Genomic DNA, 22980 nt, shown 5'->3' with positions numbered 1-22980 from the left:
ATTGTTTGGGTTTTCCACTGTTTCTACAAAATGACCTACCATGGGATCCACTCCAAACGAGTTGAGGAACTTCTGACTAATCCTCGAGGATTTCTTATTAATCGAATGCATATTCAACTTGGAAATCTTCCGAGTTAGGGTCTTATCCCCTTCAGTTTTGTATTTCTCCACTGTCAGAAAAAAGCGAAAGTAAACACGAAATTTTAGGTGAGTTTGCTCGAGCATATAACCTTTCCATGATTTAATTCTTCGCTTTATCAAGCCAAGAGGCAATGCGTACCAGAGGTTGGTTTGCAAGAACTACCAATGCTTACCAATGTCTTTTCTCCGCTTGGATTCGTTAATAAATGAAGCCACTTCGCCCATAAGTTGAACCGCCTTCAACAAGTCGGAACGATCCAAATGGTCGTCTTCTGTGCACTGAAACGGAATTGAATTTTGTATGATACTTGGTTACCGTATGCATGCAAGCACCCACAATTCTATTTGACTCACTTTGATTAATTCATTTAATATCAAAGGGTATTTTAAGATTCTTTGGACGGGTTTGATCAGAATGGATCCGATATTAAAACAACTGACTTGTGCTTGCAACACTTCGACGCCTTTCTGAAGGACGCTTTGGATCTCCACGACTTGTTCATACTTTTCCAAGGCCTGCTCAGCCTTGTCGTTGTTGATGCAATAATCCGTGTAGACTTTCTTCATCTGATCAGCAAATTGGAGGAAGCACTTTCCAATCAGTTGCTCGCCCACATTAGTGTGGATTTCAGTTTCATCGGTCAATGATTTGAGAAACTCCTCTGACACCTCGGTTACTTCGCGAAGATTGCCAAAAAGCACATTCACGTCGATCCCGCGTTGCTCCAAGATTTCAGGAGTATCCAATCCAAAGGCTTGCCATGTGAGTTTTAGGTCACGACAAAATTCGCGTTCGGTTTGAACTAGTTCCCGGATCACATTCACTCTTTGTGCCTTATTTTTCTTTCTGCATGGAAACATATTTTTGAGGAACCAATTAGTTACTGATGAGCTTTTCGATTCGATATCAAAGGGATTGAAAACTTACATTTTCTCCTCTTTCTTCCGTTTGAAGTCCTCTCTTTGTTGCACTGCTAGTTGACTCCTACGACTCTCATCCTCAGCTTTCCGACGGTTTTCTTCAATCGCATCCTCTTCCAATTTTAACTCTTCGTCGGCCAAACACGCTGCAGTTTCGATATAAAAAATTGAGTTTTGAAGTGGCGATGGGTGGTGTCTATTTCTTGTTATTGGCGGATTTGGTGAAGCAAAAAATGATCTCCAGAAGGATTCCATTACAGGGGGTTGTCCCGATCACTTGCGATACCAGCAGAAAAAAATGGGAACATATCTAGTGTTGTTTTACGAGATAGTACGTCAGAGCCACTGACAAACACATTTGCCATATGAAGACCTTGCGATGAAATGCAGTAGAAGTGATTTTGATGATTGAGCGATCTTGTTGTGAGTGTAAGAATCATCATTGACTTTTACTAAGGCACATTTTTTCTTATCAACAGGGCCTTTCTGATAAGTGATAACAGTGTTTTTTGAGGCCCAAGGAATAGGAGAAAGATCGCATTACCACAATCAACCAAAAAGAGCAGATCAAAGAAAAAAAGAAAGATATAACCGAAAAGGAAATTGCGGAATCATAAACATGCAATCAATTAGCTTACCTTGAAGGCGTTGAATCTCGTCTGATAACGTTTCAATACTCTCTTGACAATGGTCCATTTTCAAGTTGAGGTGATCGTACTCCTGACCCTTGGCCACAGCAATCTCCTGGTACATGTCTAGTTCTCGAAGCAATTGCTCCTTTGGAATGGATGGATCCTAGAATGATACCATATAAACCACACAGTCAAAAACATATTGGCCTCTCTCTATGGATAGACATAGTACGACACTGTCATCTTCACCATCATCACAGCCACATTCGCTGACAGACTGCCATTGAATTCTGGTGGCTAGGTCGTTCGTAAAATGAGAGAGAGATTGGCCAGAGCCAAAATCTTGACTCATACGCTCACTCAGCTATTCATGCATAATTTCAGGCCCTCCAGTTACTAGCAGTTTCAAATTGTAAACGCACTTCGTCAAAATTCATGCCAGGGTGAATACATTCGAGCTCAAGCTGTGAGATAAAGCTATAAGCGCTAGGTGACTCACATCATCAATCGATCCCAATCAATGCTAGACAATAGTGTTAGCAATACTCACGTAAAATTAAAAGGTTCCAGAGGCGACAAGAACAGCACATAAGAGAAGGGGAAAAGAGAGACGTATGTTAGTAATCAATGGAATAAAACAAAGCCTCGCCCAAACGTTGAATTAGTGACTAAGTGACAGATGGTACCTCAAGCAATTTCTCCTTGATCAGGATTTGACGCTTTAGCGAGTGAATTTTCCGGAACCTTAGGTTCTTCTTGTGCCCGGGTATCCTCAGATCTAATTTTCGCTTGGGATTGTTAAAAAGTATCTCTTTCGAGCGTTCGAATTGTTCTCGGACAGGCACAGGCGGAGCTGGACGATGAGGTAGTCGACGTGTGGGTGGAGGTCCCATCATGGAATTCGAAGAGGCTTCATGATTGCTTCCAGAATCCGACATATTCAGTGTTTCGTAGCTATGGTTCAAACTAGCCAATGCCACAGGACTATCACCTCGATCAGAAGCTCTGAAAAAAAAAGGTCACTTTCGATAAGACACTGCTCTTAACGTCGATAGACTTTGCACTTTAGGCGTATGCTTACACAGAGTTGTAAAATACCGATCTGGTTTTGATGGATGAGGCCACGGAGTCACTCCGACATGGCAAGGAGGCCACTTTGGGTGGAGGAAAGGATGGTCCGTGACTGGGACTCATTGGACTTTTTTTGTCTGGAGGGAATGCGGGCGGACCCAAGATTTTTGGGCTATTGTTGATATACGAGCGAAAAGTCTCACCCTGGTTAAGTAAGGAAGGGCGTGTTAAGATGGAGGACGTACCGTACATCCGCCTTGGCCGTGGCTTGGTTGAGTTTCTGCGGGCAGAATTGTTCTCTGATTTTCATTCGTAGGCGTCTCATCGTAAGGCGAAGCAAGACTTCGTCCGTCGTCATCTGGTGTATCGTAAGCATGTCCATTGTGGATATCCACCTCTATGGTCATTAGATTAGCGCCTCGAATTTCGTCTGACGTTTCTTCAGGGATTGTCTCTTCATCAGTCGATGCGGGTAAGGACACTGAGTGCTTTAGAAAAGGACCTGGAGGGCGCTGAGGGGGCTCTCGCTTGAGTACGGATTGACCTCGCTCGAGTTTATGAATTCGGGAGTACAATGGCTCGTCCTTCCGGGGAGGGGGCGGTACGGGAGGAGGTTGATTGGACTTGACAGCCAAAGTTGACGGTTTGTTGGGTTTGGGAGGAGCGGGCCGCTTCTTGATCGACTTTGCCGGGATCTTCGGTGGTGGTGTGAAGGCCGGAGGAGGTTGATTCTCCATTGCGGTTTCGCTGTCCGTGGGTGAAAGGTTGGCGTCAATTTGCGGAGAAGACTCCTCAGATCGTCTTTTGCCTCGGAGCTCGTCCAGCACCATTTGTGAGATTTGGATTTTCTCTCTCGAGTGAAAAGTGGCATCGATTGTATCCCCTCGATTGGGAGAGTCGCTTCTCAGTTTGGTCAGATTTGTGTGAATTAGAGATTCAATATCTTTAGGTTGTTTGGGCTCTATTTGAACCATGTTATTGCGATGGGACCAGAACGGGTTGGTTGCGGACCTGGCTTTTCTTTCTTCCAGCTTTTTTATTACGGGTTCCTTGGCCTTGCGTTCCATTTCCTGCTCGATCTTCATCATTTCATTATCTGGACTACACAGAGGATCGAAAAACTTCAGGTCTGGATTGACCGCTGTCTTATGCGGGAGAGTATCCAATGTGGAGTGCTCCTTCAGGTTCTTGTAGTTGATGAGACGTTCAATATCGAACTGAGCTCGTCCATCAAACTCTGAAGCCGGATCCAAATGATTGCCAGGCATCACACCCACCTCACCAGCCGAGTTTTCGACCTCCACCCAATCGGAGGATTGCTTTTCTTTGATGCGAACAACTTCGCCTTCGGCCACAGTAATATCACCATCAATTTGAGCGTGGAAATTATATAGCACCCGGTGATAACTGTCGGGATCAAGATTTTCATGAACAGTCACAGCTGTGCTTTTAAACACTTCACTCGAAGTGGTTGTTGAATTGCCGTCACTTCCAAAGGGTGGCTCAGTTCCTTTGCCCAATCTCGAGTCGTCTTGATTGCAATCCACGATAATATTTACATAGTGGATGGGAAACATGCCAACTTGGTTGTCAATTTCGCCTTCCAGCCACTCGTTATCGACATAACGGTGAAGGTAGACCATTTCCCCGGCTGCAAAACCCAATTCACTATCGAATTCGGCTACAAAGTTGAACCGGGTAATGGCATAAGGCTTGACATTGACTTCATTCATGGTATAACCAACCGATTCACAGGTGATGTTTTGGTATCGAAACGATTCCGAATCGTCCGCCAAAAGGTCGTCTGTCTTTTGCTTGGTTGGCGTGGCTGCCCGAGGTTTTTTGAACACGCCAAGATTTTGGTCCATTCGATTATAGTCTGGGGCGCTCATGAGACTAGAGGACTGGGATTTGAATCTTTCCGGGTCTGTAGGATGGCCCCGTTTCAAAAGATTGAATTGTTCCGAGAGCCTTGAGTAACGTTCCAAGTTCGGCCTCTGTCTCTGAGACCCGTCTTGAGTGATTGGTTCTGTTTCAAACACCTTCATATTATCCGTGAAACGATTATAGTGGGCCATCGAAGCACTGCGATCCATCACGGAGGGACTAGAGATGCGTTGCATTGACTGAGTGTTCTTTCTTAGATTCTCCGACACTTTGTTGTAATCCGGGTTGCTCAAAAGCTTCCTCTCCTCTGGCGCATTCAGTGAGCCATATTTACCCGTGATGCCACGCAAATGATTGGACATCTCCATGAAGCCCTGTGAACATCGGGCAACGTCGCCGCCAAATACACTTTGTTCCACATCGTAATCTTGTTCGAGCGGCGGGGTGAGACTCACGGATCCATACGATGAGGGTAGATTCTGTTTGAAGTAGTCATCTTGCAGAAGCTCTTGGGCGATTTTTTCACTCTTGAGTTCGATCGGAGGCACAGTAAACGGATTAGACGCGAGAGAGTCGGACAGCTTCACATCAAGCCCATTGATCACAGATTTGAGCATGGACTGTTGTCCCATGGACTTCAAGCCCTTTTCCATCACTTCAAACGTGTTGCGTGTGTTCATGTATTCGTTTCCTTTGTGTTGATTAGCTTCCACGTACGGTTTGACGTTGGCTTCCGCCTTGGGCGTATCCCCGGGGAAAGCATCTACGATTTTGACAAACGAAGCGGGAAAGATGCCAGTTTGACCCCTGGCTTCGCCTCTGGTAAAGAAAAATAGTATAGAAATATAATGGAGCTGGCCTAAAAGGTGCTGAAGGCCTACTCAACATGAAATCCATGAAGGTCACCATTGACAGGGTTTGCTAAAAGAGCTATTGTGGATGCTTATAAATGACCTGAGCTTACCGATACCAATCGCGATCGATAATCTCGACAATTTTGACAATCTCGCCCGCCACCAAATCAATCTCTTCAGCCAGTTGGGCTTGCAAAGAATGGACCACTTGGGCATATTTCTCCACCATATGCCGTTGGGCAGCTTGAGCGGGCACATAGTTGGTGGCATCCAACTCCCAGCAATAAGCGGGCGGAAACGTGCCGTGGTTGCCACCTAAGGATGAGCCGCGCAACCAATGGTCATCCACGGTCTCATAACCAATCACGAGCGTACCTAAATTACGTAACAACTAAAAAGTCTGACGCGTCGAGACTGAGTCTAGTTTTGGGATAAACCTACCGGGCGTCAAGGCCAAATCACCCTCTTGTTCGGGTTCAAAGGTGGACGAAGCCACAAAGAGCCGCGTATGATCAGGCAATTGGCCAATATCTTCAGGCGTGATGTGCGAGGTGGGAATTCGACCCTGGCGGAGATTGTGACGACCCAAGGCCCAGTGGCGGTCCAACATGGACACAATCTAAGCGATTGAGATGAACACGATTATGACGGCAACATTCGAGGGCAGTCTTTTATTCGGTCGGATTTACCTGAACATAATCGCCAGCCACCAGACACAACTCATCTTCCTGCGTGGTAAGAAAGTCCCGGATGACCCGGGCTACATCCCCGGGTTTCATAGCGGGTCAATAAGCGAACTAACGCAAGAGAAGCCAGGCGAACCTAAGGCCTTCATTTTTAGCACTAAACGAACACACATTGGGGCCAGACCATTCTGCCCTTGGCTGTAAGAATCGGGTTGGGGACGGGTCGCCCAAAGTCGAGGGGGATGGAGCTTTAGGACCTCGAGCGCGGTGATGTCATTGGGGGTCTGCCATGGGTGGTGTGAGCGTCAGAGGCGACTCAAGGCCGGCCGGGAGCCTCAGCCTCTATAGCGGTGTCACGGGTGTCACCCATTCATGAACCATGGGCCGCCTGTCCATTGCAGCATCCATTGCTTGGAACGAGGGAGGGCGGCTACCTGACGGACGGCACGGACGAGGATGTAGGGAAGAAGGGCGAAGCAAGCCATCCATAAAAGGCTGAGAGAAAGCTCGACCAATGGCCAGCCTGGTACAGCCTGTTACAGCCTGTTGAGACAACAACGGAGGACCCCTCCTCCCTATGTCAACCACTGGTCCTGGGGTGCGTCTGTCCTTTGGTCTTGAGTTAGTCACAAGAAGGGCGAACAGAAAAAAACCAGAGGGAAGGAAAGGCCGGGAAAGCTAGCGCGCACGCCCATGAGCCTTTTCCTACGTCGATTGGGGTAGCGCTATAGCGGTTAATTGTACACAATAATTGCATTATCATTATCATCAGCGGCGGAATTGAGCGGAATGAAGGCCGTTCCCAAAGATCCCTGAAACAAGGTCAAGTTGATTGCGAGAAGTGATGGGGTCATGCCACTGACGAAGCTGGTCAGAGTGCAGCCAGCCTAACCACACCAGCTGACCCTAGGCATGCCCTAGGATGCCCCAGGGCTGGCTGGCATGGGGTGGGAGTACTAGGTATGGATCGTTCATGTCCTGGGACATCCATGTCTGGGAGCAGTATTGATTTGGTCGAACGGTCTGTCATTGATGGCGGGGTCAGTCCCGTCCAAGGTCCCGTCAGTCCTCAATCTCCCTCCGTCTCGGGGATTCAAGTGTCAGCAATGTCCTGACCCAGTCCTTTAGTCCTTGTACAGTCCTGACAGGAATGGCCTGTCCTTCATTGTCACTCATCAGGTTGACCACCTAAACTGACACTCGCTCACTGAAGGAATATTGAAAACCTAGGCCTAGGATGGTTGCACACCTACACACCTACTCGCTCGGTCGCTCTTTCGCTTTGGATGGCGTTCATCTACGTACACACACACCCAGGATGGACACACGTACTTGGTAAACACTACACAAATACAAGACGCTCACCCAGGATCCGCCCCCTAATTATCTAATGTTCACCATTCCCATGAGCCTGCCGGGCTGACCACTCAATAGGATTGATAAACTTGTTTTATGGCCAAGGATGAGATGGTACCCCTTCGTATGCCCAAGATTCCCCGCTGAGACTCCGGTCCATACATCCCCCTGGATCCCCTCTGGGCCCAGCTCTCATATCGTCTGGTCTCTTGGTCACTAAAAAAGCTACCGGTGGGCACCCTTAACGTTAAGTTTGTTATTGTTGTAGTCCATTGCAGTGGCTTGATTCACGCCTGGCCACTTATTTTTACCCATACACAATTCCTAGGTTGCGTTTTCCATGCGAAGGTTGGATATCCTCACCTGATACAAGGGAATGGGTAGATTTCCCTTTTAAGCGCTAAAGCTAAGTATAAATCGATATCATTCGAGAAAAATTATATAGGCCAATCTCAAATAGGTTCAGGCGAAACATCTCTACAAGCACGTTCAATTATTCAGTCTACTAAAGGATAGAAATGAAATTGAGCTCACCATGAGGGCTTATTTTTGCTACGGAAGTCAGTATGTAAACCAAACACGAAAGGAAAACGCAAAATTCCAATGTTTGTGCCTTACACCATAAAAAATTAAGAACATGCCGCTCACCTCAGCCTGACTAATGGTCGCTCGTTCCGTTTGATGAAGATGCTGAATGATCTTTAGGCATATCCTCAGAAATCAAACTTATTCCCACTGTTGTACAACATGAAATCATTCACGGAACCTCATAATGAAGTGTCTGTACTAAATAGGTAAAAAAGGCAAAACTCATCAACCACTAAGGATATTGCTTGCCATTTCTAACTTGATCATCATTCATTCATTCAACATTAACACTTTTCATCCTCCAAGTTCATCGACCACTCTTTGGCAAAGGCCGCCCAAGGTCATGTCTTAAAGCCCTCCACCGTCTGACCCAGCTCGGTCCGAGCTCAAGTTCCTCGTTCGTCTCCCACTTAGACCTCTCGGTTGACGACGGGCCGTGTCATCATGGGGCCGGCCGCTATCCTCGCTCCGGCTACCCGTCCCCGCCGTCCGGGTTTGCTCTGGGTGGGCCGTTGGTTCGCGTTGAGCGGATTCCTGGCTCTAGTCAGCGGTACGTCGCCGCCCTCGGATTTGCCGGCTTCTTTTGTGTCCTCCGCCACGTCCTCGTCGCAAGGCCACTCCAATAACTGGGCCGTGTTGGTGGACACGTCTCGTTTCTGGTTCAACTACCGTCACGTGGCTAACGTCTTGTCCATTTACCGAAGCGTCAAACGTCTCGGCATCCCCGACTCGCAGATCATCCTGATGGTGGCCGATGACATGGCCTGCAACCCCCGCAATCCCCGCCCCGCCCAGGTTTTCAACAACCAGAATGAAAACATTGACGTCTACGGGGACGACGTTGAGGTAAGTCGCCGCTTGATTTCGATGGGGTTCTCGTCCGAGTTGGTCGAGGGTATCTCCACGCGGGTTTCCCCAGGCCCCAAGATTTAGTGCCGAGCGGCCGCCCCCACGTTCATGGTAACTTGGTCATAAATACGGCCAGGAGTGTCCCTAGTTCGGTTCGGATGTGCCGTAACGAGTCCATCAATTTTTGTGAATAAGTCTCAAACCCTAGCCCCGTAGGTGTCGTCATCCCGGTCACCGGCCTCGAATTAGGCGTCAGGGTACGCTTGAGCTTCCACGATCAAAAACATCCAAGCCTGATTGACGTAGCCCTTTCAGCTTCGTTTTGCCACTACAAATACCAAAAATGTTCCTTCCCGATAAGAAAAAGCAAAATGCCAAAATGCCGCTTCAGGAGTCTTGAAACAACGTCTTCAAAACCAAACGGTTGTAAAAATCAAATGAAAGTGATCGAAAAGAGTGATTGGATTCCTTTATGTTTCTGCCAAAGTGTACAACTGTGTTTGCTTTGCCTATGTGATATTTAACCGAAACCAATGGAAACCCCAAACACAATCCATTGCAATTTGAAAGTACCATGGGCAATATCCGACCACTTTAAAGTTGTCTCCCAGGTTTTCTGCCCTCCCTGGGTGGGCTTGGTTATGCTTCTTTGAGGTGGATTCAACCGTGGCAACGCGGCTCATCGAGTTAAAGACGAAAAGAATTCTACTGATATACGCTAGAGTCATTGCTTGATCTTCGACAACGTTTTTGACACTTTTGGCGATACCCACTTTTCTGAAAAATGGCTCTCCGACGCGACTTTGTGGATCCATTTGTTTGGTAATCGTGATTCAGTTTTACGAAAATCAACTCCTTTTTTGACGGTACTTTTTCCTGTTCCCTTCCTCATCATTTTAAGTTTCAATCAAATGAGTAGTAAATATGCATTTTTTCCAGGAAAAGTGCAATGCAATGCAGAATTTTAGATATCAACATAGTACTGGGGTAATCTCAGTTCGCTTATATCTTACATACTTTGACCTGGTTACCATACAATCAATTTTAAATGTTCCTGTCAACCCGTGAGTATGCTCAACCTTGAACTATGTTCGAATAATCTCCGACTTAAACCTTACCAATCTTCACAAGAGATATTGAGAACTGTTCACAAGTGGTAGAATCACAAAAGACGTATCAATGGTAAAATTTGTTGGTCATTTCGTTTCAGGTTGATTATCGGGGCTACGAAGTGACCGTGGAAAATTTTGTGCGACTCTTGACAGGGCGCTTACCGGCCTCTACCCCGCGCTCCAAGCGTTTACTCACCGATGCCGGTTCGAACCTACTCATATACATGACGGGTCATGGGGGCGATGGCTTTCTCAAATTTCAAGACTCTGAAGAGATCACCAATATTGAGTTAGCCGACGCCTTTGAGCAAATGTGGTCCAAGCGGCGCTATCATGAGATCTTCTTCATGATCGATACGTGTCAGGCGGCATCCATGTACGAGCGGTTCTATTCGCCCAATATTCTGGCCGTGGCCAGTAGTTTAGTCGGAGATGACTCATTGTCCCATCACGTGGATCCTGCCATTGGCGTGTATATCATCGATCGTTATACATACTATGCCTTGGAATTTCTGGAAACCGTTAATCAGAACTCGGGGAAGACCATGGGCGAGTTCCTTGAAGTGTGCCCACCCCGACTTTGTATTTCTACTGTCGGCAAACGCACGGACCTTTTCGCCCGTAATCCATACAAGGTGCCTATAACGGACTTCTTTGGCTCTGTCAGAAATGTGGAATTGACAACCACATATTCGAATTACTCGCAAATGCTAACGAACGAAAATGACGAGGATGCAGAATGGTTTTTCCTCAAGGATCCCCAAAGTCCTATGAGGCTAGCGCGATTCGGCTATGCCTCGCAATTGCCGGTTCTTGAGAGTCTAATCCATTGAGTGCCAGCCACGCAATACGTCGTAATCGATGCATTTCCAATAAAAACGTAAAACGAATTGGTTACAGATGTTGGTGCCTTCGCTTGAAAACGAGTTTACCACATCAGCAAAGCGGCGATACGGCCTTCAATAACACCATACGATTTATTTCCAAATGTTCTGTACTACCAAAAAAGATTTCAGTTTTTCATTATCCACACAAAGATGCTTCCTGACGTGCACTGCTGGATTGTTCATCCAACTTTACTGGAGGGCGCTCGACGAGTCGAGAAACTTGCTCGGGTTTACTGGCTTATTATCCTCTCCGATTTCTTCTACCGATGTCGAAATGTCACTCGGGAGATTGTCTTATTCACAGAATATCACATTTTTTTTCTCGGTTTTAGGGCTTAAAATTCAAGCTCATTTTTTTTGTTTCTGTGACAAAGGTATTTCTACTGCAAGCCCAAATTTTTTTTCATAGTCTCATGGCATTAAAGGCTACACCCATGCTAGTTCGGCTCCAGTGAAAATTATAATTCGGGGGCAAAATCGATTGAGGGGTTCAGCGCCTCTTGCCATCTCCCGTTCTCTCTCCGTTTTTCATCTACCCCTTCTTTTCACAGAAGCCCTTCAAATTGGTAATTTACTTTGCTCACAAGTTTTTGAAAGGATAATTAAAAGCGGAAATTGGACGTGTGATTGAATCACAACAATAATCCATTGATTGGAGGCAATGACAAACCACATTGGTGAAGGATGGGACCCGTACAAAAGGTGACCGTATTTTGCGCCTAACGGATTGTGCGTAACTTAGCATGACAAATTTCCACCATGTCTATTAAAAAACAGCTTATACGAGATGGCAACCTTGCATTACTTTTTGACATTTTGAAACTTCAATCGCGTAATCGTTGGCTGTGTTCAGTTGGCCTTCAGAGAGGCCAATTTTCACCCAATGAATTGAAGTTCTTTACATACGTTTCGTGAATTAAAGAGCCGAAGCCTGAAATGCTTCAATTTGCAAGGGGGAACTCAACGCTGTCAATTTTGGAACACCCTATGCAACTCCTACTGCACTGGGTACGAGATGTAGCGTACCAGATGAGCTTGATCCTACATTCAGTTTTGTTCCAGAAATCAGTTCCTTAACCTTGACAGTGGCAAATCAGCACTCCCAACTTTTCACAATCAAAGATCGAGGAGTGTAAGGTGGGTAAGATGTATACGTATTAACGAACGTCTTGCATATCTCACTAGAGGTTCGTTAAAAGCACTCCGCTGGGTGTTCCTTGGTCTTGAGTGCGAGGAATGCGCAGATTGAAATCGGCCCTGGAATGCCGTGGTGGTCTTGGGCACAATCTGTGCTTAAGCTCCTTCCGGAATGTAGTTGACATTCCGCAATACAAAAAGAAGTTCATCGACGAATTCACCACCAGCAGCAGGTGAGACAGAGTGCCCACCAGGAGAATCCACAAAGCCAGGCCTTTGCAACCTCGCATGTAATCCTCCTTGACTTGGGCGAACGACAAGACCTCATTGAGACTAAGGAAATTTCTCGGCAAATTGAAAATCAGGAAGAAGATCACGATCGCAAAGAGCATGATAGCTTGACGATTCTCCTCGGCGGCGTTTGTTTGCAAAGATTGGTTGTTGTTGTTGTTGCCTGTGTGCGAAAGAGAGAAGAAGAAATAGATGTTGGTTTTTTTCGGCTAGCATATGACTTCAACTTATTCAGGGTCAGCCAGTCAGTGAGTCCTCTTGGTTTCAGTATGCATTGAGAAAATGAGATTCAATTTCAATGTCAAGATTATTCGGCATACTTTGCGGCTAAGGATGGTTGGTTGGCATCATCTTGAAAAAGGCTGGACCAATTGTGCCTCTTGAGATGGTTGACAACCTTGTTAGAATTCGATTCGCTGTGTTGAACCATTATTCTGTCTAACGAAGTTTAGCAACCAACATGTGTTACAGCATTGGTTGGGGAATGGACCACAAAGAAATCGGATCCCATGCACTCGGCACCTTGAATGTACGTACAACAGTATGTATGTACCCGTGCAGTCAGTCGACTATTCGTGTATCCACTTGGGATTGAGGCTCAAAACGAACGATGACAGTGAGTCTCTTTTCCTTGGGCTTTACTAACGATCAATCTAGCCATGGATCCCAGTCAGATGTAAATGCAGTTCGCTTTCTTTTCAGACTGCTATGTTTCACTTGAACTCGAGTACTGTACGTGTCTCATGTCGTAAATAGTAGATAACTCGTTCGAATGACTTCCCTCTCATAAATTGTCGCCTGGTATACCAGGCGTGTGGGTTCACTTCTCATTCCCACGAATGGTAAAAGACAAGAGTCAATTGTACTACTATACGCTCCGTTAATAGGGCTAGTCAAGTAAACGCGTTCATGGACAACTGACGTTATTCCATGGAGTAAAATCAAAGACAACATGCCCAGCCAAACCGCACTATGCATGTATTGGGTTTTGACATTTTTTCCCATTTTACATGCTTGTCTAGGCAATTAGCATTGTGGTATTGAGCCAATTTGATAGTGTGTTCATTGATTAACACCAAACATGCTCATTTAGTAGGGTTTTGTAACACAACTCGCTCAAAATCATTCGATTATTGAAAATTCAGTGGGCGAATGGTGCGAGTTGACCGTGATGTTTGTCCTAGTTCTCTCTCCCCAAAATGCCCAAGATCAGGGTGTCGGACCACATTTTTCCTTGAATTTCCTTTACTTGACATCCCCTATGGGGGACTTTGGTTAAAAGTATACCTTGTACCGTTTGACAATTGAGAATAATGGACCCCCTAAAAATTGCCGTGGTGGTTTGGAGATATATAACGGTCATGTTAAAAGCTCCAATGGGCATATTTTCGTTCAAGACCCGCTCAGTAATAGCGGCTCGGACGCTCTTTCAAGGGGACACTTCTTTCTTCCAAAAATGCTTCAAAAGACTTCAATTTCCTTCTCTTTGACTTACTATGCAATGCTCACGTCAATGCTTCAAGGCTCACCACGTACGGCGAATATCGTATGACGTGCAAACGAAAAGTGAAAAATGGGAAAAATATGTTGCCCTTGCTCTTACAAAACGGGCTAGCTAGATACGCTCCTTTGGCTTCGTTTTGCGGCTGCTACATCATTACAAGAAGGGTTCTTGTGCCATCTGTTCTACTTTTGATTGAATGGCCTTGTACTGTCGCCAGCAATCTCTCTCACTCTTTGCTCTCTCTTCCTTCAGACCTGGGGAGCAAAGGAGACTAGACAATGGACGGATATCTGATTCCAGAGGTCCTTGACTAGACATACTGTAACCCTGATTTCAAGGTGATTCGACCAAACGGAAAACTCCACCAACACTGGGGAGTCCACCACGGTGTCTGTCAGCACTGGAGAGGAACGCTTATTGAGACATTTTTTAGATATCGTTTCATCTTCGCGTTACCTCGTAATCGGGTGCAAGAGCATGAAGTTTTCCTGCACCGAGTTCTCCGATGTGTCGAGTTTTCTTGCGTCGAGTTACCCTGGAACCCCTAGTTCAGTCTTTTACTAAAGGAGATAAGCCGGTAACCTGTCCATCTGGACATTTGGAATCCAAAATTTCTAACCCAATCTGGTCCAAATACTGGACTGACATGAATTGAAAAGGGGATTTGTTTGTCTAGAATCAAATGGCCACGGCGATTTTCAGGCTTGCAGTTGGAGCTATGGTTATGGAAAAGGCATGGAATCTTGATTATTTGGGAATCTTTCAAGTCCGAAATTAAAAAGAGTAGCGAAACAGGGTGTTTTTTTCTGATGAAGTATAGTGTAGGCAAGAAAAGAAAAAGACATTCCCTAACCTGGATTCAAACTCCAGTGATTTTAAAGACAACCTGCACTTTGACAGTGATCAGAGTAAAAGAAATATTAAGGGAGACTTTTGCAACTACGTAGTTCAATCGTTATTGGATTGGGCTCCATCATTTCCATTTTCAGCTTGTCATCACTTCCCAATCGTCTGATTAGACCGGCGAACCACATTATTGGGCGACAAAGAGGGCAAAATTCAATGGTCTTTCCCTTCAAATTTGTTTTGTAACGGCCTTTAACAGAACACGTCACGTTCTACAGTCTACGTACATACAAGTCCATATAAAAGTAACAATTCAATTGGCCAAGAGGAGAAAGAAAACGCAAAAGGAAAGAAAAAAGGGCAATCAAGAAACTCGCAAAAGGCTACCAGTCAATCATCCAACCAGACTACAGAACCTAATGGACTTGTTAGGCAACTATGATATTTACCTCCTCGGACTTGATTCAGCCCGTGCTTGCGTCGTCCAACAGCCTGATAGATTCCGTAGTTGAAGATCAGAAGCGCGAAGAATGGGACAATGGCGGTCACCAGAAGGCGAGCGTTATTTTGATAGTAAAAGATGTAGTCCTCGTTGAGTCTCAAGGACGTCGGAGCAATCTGAACCTGAAAGGACATACATAGATAGCCTTCGTGGAATATTTTGGCACATTCGTGATGGATGGCCACCGAGCCTGTGTGGATTAATGAAGTCTAGAAAATTATAATTCAAAGTTACATCACTCTTCAGTCTTGCCATGGCTATTGCCATGGAATCCATGAGCCAAGAAGCCTCAGCCAGGCACTTACGTTCAAAAGAGTTTGATTGACGAGGGATCCATTTCCCAAGAGAACCGTCCGTTGACTGGCGCTTTCGTAGGCGTGGAGTTCGAAGAACTTGGGAAGATTGAACAAGACTGAAAAGATCAGCACGGGCAACACGTAACGAGTGATTCGGATCCAATGGGGGCCACTGTTCACCGAGTTATGGTAGGATATCGGGTGAGACACGGCCAAATACCGTTCAAAAGCCAACACTACCGTCATATAGATGGAGCCCGTGAGACTGGCGTTGTGCAGCGGGTACAGGACGTTCGCGAACAGATAATAGTGGACATTCACAGTCCCGTGCTCATGACGAATACTATCCAGCACACTGAAGATCAGGTACATGTTGTCAAATATGGCCAAGACGATCAGGAGGCGGTTGAAGATACTTTGCATGGCTTTGGAGCATAGTATCCAAATAGAGATCGAGTTGCCGCACAACCCGATCAAGGAAATGATCATTTGAAACACCCCCTCTGTCCACCAGTTGATGCGGGCGTATAGTTCCAATTCTTCATCACTGGCTCCACTGCATTGATGCTCGCTCTCAAGAATGGAACTCATCTTCTGTGCCAGACGAAGCTGATGATGGCTGTCGATTTGTCAGCTCTCAGATGAGGAGACCGAAGACCCACAAATACGATGATGATGCTTCGATGGCTGGATACAAATGTGAGTGGTGACCAATCCAACCTGTGGAGAGATTGTCCAAAATTAGAATGTTCAATCACTTGTCCAACTAAGTCGAGACGCGACACACTATCGCAAAAAGGCCTTTGACTTCCTCTGATGTTGTTCCCTAATAAACGGTAGACTGCCTAAAAGGGCTTGGGTTTGATCTTCGAGGACACTGCTACTTCCATACAAGTATCCTGTCACCACTAGTATCAACATTTTCTGGAGCCGGTCGCTTCCTTGCTGAGGCATATTTTACATCAAAGGCTTTTGACAACGTCGCTTGTCTTTGGTGTTGTTTGGTTCCGTTTTGTCTCCCTGTCTTTCGTTACATATCCCTGTCCAACAACGGTTTGGCGAGACCAACTTTAAGTACGGTATACAAGAAATGGGTCATGATGCGTCTTTGCGCATTTCTAAGAAACTTCAGTTGCCTTTAAAGCGGCGAATCCGATTCTAAGTCTCTCGTTCACTTTGCATAAGAAGGCATTAAGCTCTCCACTCCTGTTTAAGGCTAAGAGTGAAAGGGGCTCTGTCTGGCTTCTCTTCAGGTTCTGAATATCAAATTCGACGTCTTTGAACCGCCGCTAAATTTTGATGCGACACCTTGTTTTTTGATTGCACGAGGATTTCTCAAGTAGGTCGGATTGCAAAGAGATTCTAGAACATTTTTAGGCCGATGTGAGCATTGAACCGTGGCCCACCATATTGACTACTGCTTCGACGTTTTTACCTCATACAAGTACATATGGTGGGAAATATGTTTATTTGAAAAATATTTCTAAAAAAATGGTTCTGACTCTCGAGTTCAGCAAATATATTGGAGTTACCAAGGCGTAGTTTAAAACGCAATTTCTAGATTTTCTGAGCTTGCCTAAGTTTACAGACAGTTTTACTTTTAGAGCACCTTTTACTCGAGAACAGGAAACCTCGCCAAAGTTATTTGACGTTCATATTTTCATCAAGAGGCAAACGGTGGAACTTTGTTTAGCGAAGTGGAACCCATGGATTCAACTGATATTGAAAAAAAACACCAACTTAAAGTTTGACAACGAGCTCGATTGGGCCCAAAACCAACTCAAGAGTACAGTGCGCTTGTCGGCATGGAATGCATTTTATTTTTTGAGTGAAAACGTAATGAAATATTAGGGATGAAGCGTTAAAAAGCGCTTCTGACAAACGCAGTTTGTTCCCCCTACCATAAGCAATGCCAGAAAAGGGTGACTTGCTGTTCCACAAAAAATTAGACGAGGCCGAGGGCATTGATCATTGAACTGAAAAGCCAAATAAGCTCTCCTTTTTTGCTCTCAATCTGAGACCAATCAATCAACAAATCGGCCTATCAACCAATTTACCAAAGCTGCTAAAGTGTGAGAACTAATGTACCAATGTTACAAACCTCTTTTTACCTTCCCATTCACCTCTCCAATAATTGTAGAAACCTCGAAAATTTTGTTAAACAAATATTGATTAGTAAAGTCAAGTGTTACATGTGATTGATTGACACTCCAAAAAACTGTCAGTAATAGTTGGAAATCGCATTAGGAGACTGAATTTTGCCTGTTGGGTCAACAATGTCTTTACTTGGCGGGAGTTTTCCACTAATCATAGCAATTTTCTTGTTGGATGTTTTTTTCCAGTAATAATTGGACAAAAAAATAGGCAAGGTGGCCCAAACATCTTTTGTATGAATATGTCACTCTGTCGAAAACATAGTCATTGCCCTGGACTTAATATCACAAAGGGCATTATGGAGCATCTTTACTAGCTATCAAGTGTTTGTTTGCTAAAGATCCATCACATAATTGAAGTCATGTTTCCGTTGTTTGTTATTCCATTGCCGATTGTAAGGCAAATTTTGAGGAGTAATTGCATTCGCAACAAAATGCTACCGACATTTCCGAATGCCAGTCTGAGTGCTATACTGTTAGTGCTTCCATGTTATGTTTACAATATGAACCCAACATGTTTCCTTTCGACTTAAAATAGCACTCTTCTGGGATGTAAAATGAAACTGCCTTCTGAGAATTGTCTAGGGGCCTTTTTCGGTCGGGGTGTTTGCACTAATCTTTTGGATGGCTCAAACAAAATGTCCGTCTATCAACCCTTCCAAAAAACAGTTCAGGCTAGCCCTGATGATGACTGGGCCTGATGAAAGCGCTTGGATAACGAACAAATCCGTTAGTTGAAGTGCTGTAAGTGAGAACTGAACGTTTATGCATTGACTCAGGTGTTAGAAACACTAAACAGAGACGAACTGAAATTTGATCACATTGGGCTTCATTCTACAGATTTTAATCACAAGGGTTTTAAAAAAAAAGTTTCATATAGTTTGCCAGCGTGGTTTCGTGAAAATATGTGTAAAATTGCGGCAAGCTGGAAGGCTCATTACTTGGAACCTTTGTTTAGTTCTAAACCGTCGTTTAACTACTGGCAATTAGACTTTTTCAAACTAGTGTCATCGGGGTGTGGTAGAAGACGACAACTATTCAAATAGTAAGAATTATATGACTTAGAATGCACTCAGGGCTATCTCTAAAAACCTGACGACCATCTAAAATTTCAAAGGCTGCAATAATAAGGACGGAAGGCTGATCTAGTGGCCAATAACAGCGTTTGGAACAATCGTTCCCCGAAACTTTGCCCGTGGAGCACCTTTTTTGAAGCTTTGGGAACTCCTATCACAAAACCTTGGTTGATGACAATGCCCATCCAAGTATTTTTGGGTGCCATACTTCATGCTTTATGCTATGGGCTTATATATGTCTAATTTAATCGGGGTTTAAGATCCCAACCGTTTTTAAATCAAGCCAAAGCTGGAACAAAAAGCTTGATATCCAAAATGTGATTGACCTTAGTGAGAATGTAATCTTATGCAGATTTTGTATTCCTCAGACTTTTAAAGCCAGTTTTGGCTTCAGTCAGGGACCTCCATACAGAATGATCTAAATTTCCGTACAACACATCACAAGATTTTTTTTAATTTATTCACACCTTTTGGAAGGTAGTACATTTTTGCTTTTCTTTCATTTTCCTCTCTTTATCCCGTCACCTAAACATTTGTTTTAACCTTTTCGAGCTCATTAACTTCTTGCAGCAAGGAAAAAGTGATGGGGCTATACTTTTTCACACTCCTACAAATATACTGCACACAATGCCTGATTATTTACATTGGATGTACGTATATATTAGTTGAAAAGGAAGTTCAACCTTTGCCCAAGTACATTGACACATTCAATCATTACAACTGCTTGCTAAATCGCCTATCTTTTCGTTCACCAAATGTGCGACTTTGGATGTCAGTAGATGGGTTGGTTGACCACATTTTACCCACATACAGCCTAAAATCTAACAAACTAGAAGTCAGTCTTCGAGAAAAATAACAATCAACAATCAAGAGGCTCCAATGACGCACTTCTAGAAATATGGACTGCGAACGAGCTTCCCAGCAAATCGACCTGCTCTTGGTCATAGCCACTCTGAGCCACTATCGAATTAAAGTAATAAAATAAGAAACGTAGATCTCTTCAATTAACGGTTGTTCAATTTTATATCATTTACATGCAAAGTCGATCGTTTCAAAGTTATGTTGTCAAAAGCTTTTATGTAGCTGACCAAGAGCAGGCAGAAAATTCAAATTTTATGTAGTGTTTACTGCATAACTTTGAACATGTCTCCTGAGTTCCCTACGCGTAGGTTTGGGCTCAAACTTGGCTGAGTTCATCTATTCAACAAGATCTTGTGGTCGTATTAATTGCTTATTTGGAATAAGATGAGCGGTTCAGGAGATAGGATATTTTTGCTTCCGTTTGGAGTCCATATCTCTAGAAGTCCGTGCTTCAATAGAGGACCAGATCAAATAAATGTCCTACTATATCAGGGTGGCCATTGTCTCCTTTGAAAAGTTTTGTCTTTTGCGATGAAGCGTATTTTGACACTATATTCTTCCTTCTGCTAACCAATTCTTAGGATATAGCTCCTTACATTATATCATTAAGATGCAAAAACTCATCAAAGGTTCTGAGTGGAAAATTTCCGTTGACAAAGCCACCTTCGCAGGTTGGCAACTTTTGATCGCTTGCTAAACTGTCGCTTTAGTCCTGACAATTTAGCTCAATGGAAATACTGTCAAAGCACAAACGAATTGCTTCTTACACCGAGTCTCCAAGAACGAAGGGTTCACGTGAGCATAATCAAAACGGAGTAATACATACAAGACATGTTCAAAACAGCATTTTGCCATTGAAACACACTTGTGCAGAAACGTTTAACAAACTGCATTTGGAGCTGAGTCTTGAACTGAGATCTCGTGAAGTAACGCAAGCAACATCTTTAACGTTGACCAACAATAATCTTGAAGTGCCTCTCATCCCACAGTCATGGACGAAAACTATTACGACTAGTGCCTCCCAACCCTAACTAACGATACGAAGTCTCGAATGCTCACTTGAAGTGCGAGCATAAAACACCGAACGTTAACCCCCCACAAGTTTCCCCGCTTTGAAATGAACCAGCTTGCCAAATCTATTTCCGTGTTACCACAGGCCACGAGCCAAATCCAGTTGATTGGATTGATTCGTTTTCCGTGAGGAGAATCAACCAAAGAATGGCCCTCTCTGACTTTCAAGTAATTGTATTAAAATTGTGGGCCTCACGACTGACTTGCTTTTCCCCAGGGGGTTTGTTTGCACTTGAATCTTGTGGTGCACAGGATATTGAATAAAGCTCCCTCAAAAATGGCAAGATATAGAGTTAATTTGTTTATTCTCGCATAGAGCACTATATGATTCTCGAATAAAAATCCTTTCTTAATACCTGCACGTGCGTGCACCAATCATGAACGACAATGAAAAACATTATGTTTGCAAAATTGGGTCTGCTATTGACATCTTAAGCGTCAAGAGAGAATTCAATATTGGGAGGTCGATGCGGGAAAATAATGATGATGTCACCACATATTTTAAAGGTCACTAACTTATCTTAAATGCGGTAAGGTTTATTGAAATAGAAATATGATTAGTAAGAGTACATAAACACTTTCCTTAGCGTGTATAAAACAATTGCTTCAAAATAAAAATAAAATTTGTCCAAAAACAGTAGTTTTTCGGCTTAATTAATGTATATTGAAATGTTGTACTTGTGAAAAGCAATGTTAAATAAACTGTATATTTTAATAGTAAATGACGAACTGTGATTTTATACTTTATTAAAAAACTATTAAGTCCAAAATAACAAGGGATCTCCAAACAATGTGCGTTGACGTCGTCAGACAGCTGTTGCCTCTAAACCCCTTCGGCTAACTTGAGAAGAACAAAACCATTTTCTTGAGATAAAAACGACAATTAATGCAATCGAAAGACCTTATAAAATCGAGGAACATGACCAAATGTGGGCCAAAATCTGGACTAAGTTTAATGAAATATGATTAAAGTTATCATAAAAGCAGTGAAAGTCAGAAAAGCAACTGTCCCTGCTTACTATGATTAAGTTCTTTTTTATTTCATACAATGAAGTTTCAAAAGAGACTCAAAGTTGTTCTGAACCACGGTGGGTCATTTTTGATCCGGAAAAACGGCTTTGTGAGTCCACGAAAATCTTGTGGCTTAGTTATATTCCATTGTACATGAATTTTGAAGTTCATTAAGTATAGGTTTATGAGGCTTCATGGTGTGTAAATTCGTTGATAACTAATGATAACTAACCAACGTTGCTTTGGCCAAAATGCCATCCCTGAACACAGTAAACCAGAGCACACTCAAAAGGAATGCTTTCACCCACACCAAACTAGGTAAAGCCTTTGATTATTTGAAGCTATCCCAAAGGGAAAAGTTTAACCAGGCGAGGCGACCCTCAAAGAAAGATCACGCCATGAAGAACATTGAACATTGATCACTTTATTGGGCTCCAGTTTTTCCTTGTAAGAGAAGGCATTCTGTTGTCGATATTTTAAAATCCTATCAACTTGGAACATAATCAGATAACAGATATATTCTAAGCCGTCTTGTTGACTAATTTACTGTGACAGAAGCTCGAATGTAACGCATGAAAGTCTCCAAATTGAGGTGTCCATGACATTCGAGGTCGGTTAATTGTGGCAGTCTAAAGATAGAAGAGCGTGTTTACCACCTCTAATGGGCTTACCTATGATGAATAAGGTTGGTTGTAAAGATATTTCATGAAAGCTTCAGTGGTCTGAATAACTGAGTGGGTTGGAAAGCGATGTTGTATGTGGTCAATATGTTTTTCCTTCGCTGACTGAACTGCACCTCTACCAGACCCGAGTATATCCTCGATCTTTCGGTCGTTCTTTCTCTCTTTTCCCCTCTTTCCTCGATTTCTTCTGATCCTCCTTTTCTCCTCGTTCTTTCGTTTTGCCGCTTTCAAGACCGAGCGCCGTAGCTCCTCCCTCCTTTGACTGACACAGACTTTAACTAACGACCTCATCGCTTTGCGTGGAAAAAAACCTAACCGTTTATTGATACCTGATGGAAAACATACAAATTCATTCACACTACATACGCAAAACATACCAACACAGACAGCGCGCGTCTTTTCATGAGGGATGCACAGTACACAGTTAAACAGAGTTCCATGTTGAAAGCTCTCTTGATGCCTAAATTCAAAAACAACTTGCTAGCGTAATTTGAGAAATGTTCGATTAAAAATACTCTTCATTACATATGTGCATAAGAAAGGACACACAAGAGGTTGTATCATC

General features: G+C 43.9%; 3 protein-coding genes across 4 annotated transcripts in view; 1 reads left to right on the top strand and 2 right to left on the bottom strand.

Moving 5' to 3' along the window:
• Window positions 1-6747, bottom strand: part of LOC131886674 (dynamin-binding protein-like) — a 9673-nt gene extending 2926 nt beyond the window's left edge. The window contains exons 1-11 of the mRNA XM_059235073.1: window positions 6196-6747; window positions 5948-6125; window positions 5617-5881; window positions 3034-5471; window positions 2776-3001; window positions 2381-2699; window positions 1701-1857; window positions 1070-1208; window positions 496-988; window positions 315-420; window positions 6-170 (exon numbers count right to left, since the gene is read on the bottom strand). Of these exons, the coding sequence (XP_059091056.1) occupies window positions 6-170; window positions 315-420; window positions 496-988; window positions 1070-1208; window positions 1701-1857; window positions 2381-2699; window positions 2776-3001; window positions 3034-5471; window positions 5617-5881; window positions 5948-6125; window positions 6196-6285 (4576 nt within the window). The 5' untranslated portion in view covers window positions 6286-6747. The remainder of the gene's footprint in view (window positions 1-5; window positions 171-314; window positions 421-495; window positions 989-1069; window positions 1209-1700; window positions 1858-2380; window positions 2700-2775; window positions 3002-3033; window positions 5472-5616; window positions 5882-5947; window positions 6126-6195) is intronic.
• LOC131887511 (putative GPI-anchor transamidase) lies at window positions 6093-10987 on the top strand. 2 transcript variants are annotated; one of them, XM_059236146.1, is made up of 3 exons: window positions 6093-6241; window positions 8443-8982; window positions 10196-10987. In XM_059236146.1, the coding sequence occupies exons 2-3, from the start codon at window positions 8581-8583 to the stop codon at window positions 10928-10930; spliced, it is 1137 nt and encodes a 378-aa protein (XP_059092129.1). In that variant the 5' UTR covers window positions 6093-6241; window positions 8443-8580; the 3' UTR covers window positions 10931-10987. The 2 variants fall into 2 exon arrangements, with proteins under 2 accessions (XP_059092129.1, XP_059092127.1); XM_059236144.1 differs by lacking the exon at window positions 6093-6241 and having other exon boundaries at window positions 8018-8982.
• Window positions 10723-22508, bottom strand: LOC131887510 (FMRFamide receptor-like). Its single transcript, XM_059236143.1, has 4 exons — window positions 22404-22508; window positions 15570-16280; window positions 15212-15386; window positions 10723-12575 (listed from the first exon to the last, which is right to left on the bottom strand). Exons 2-4 carry the CDS (start codon window positions 16149-16151, stop codon window positions 12166-12168), a joined length of 1167 nt encoding a protein of 388 aa, XP_059092126.1. The 5' UTR covers window positions 16152-16280; window positions 22404-22508; the 3' UTR covers window positions 10723-12165.
• Window positions 22509-22980: the final 472 nt, after the last annotated feature.

The sequence above is a fragment of the Tigriopus californicus genome, chromosome 9 (assembly GCF_007210705.1).
Source record: "Tigriopus californicus strain San Diego chromosome 9, Tcal_SD_v2.1, whole genome shotgun sequence".
Taxonomy (NCBI): domain Eukaryota; kingdom Metazoa; phylum Arthropoda; class Copepoda; order Harpacticoida; family Harpacticidae; genus Tigriopus; species Tigriopus californicus.
Note: the sequence above shows the minus strand (reverse complement) of the source record. Positions and strands in the feature narration are given on the sequence as shown.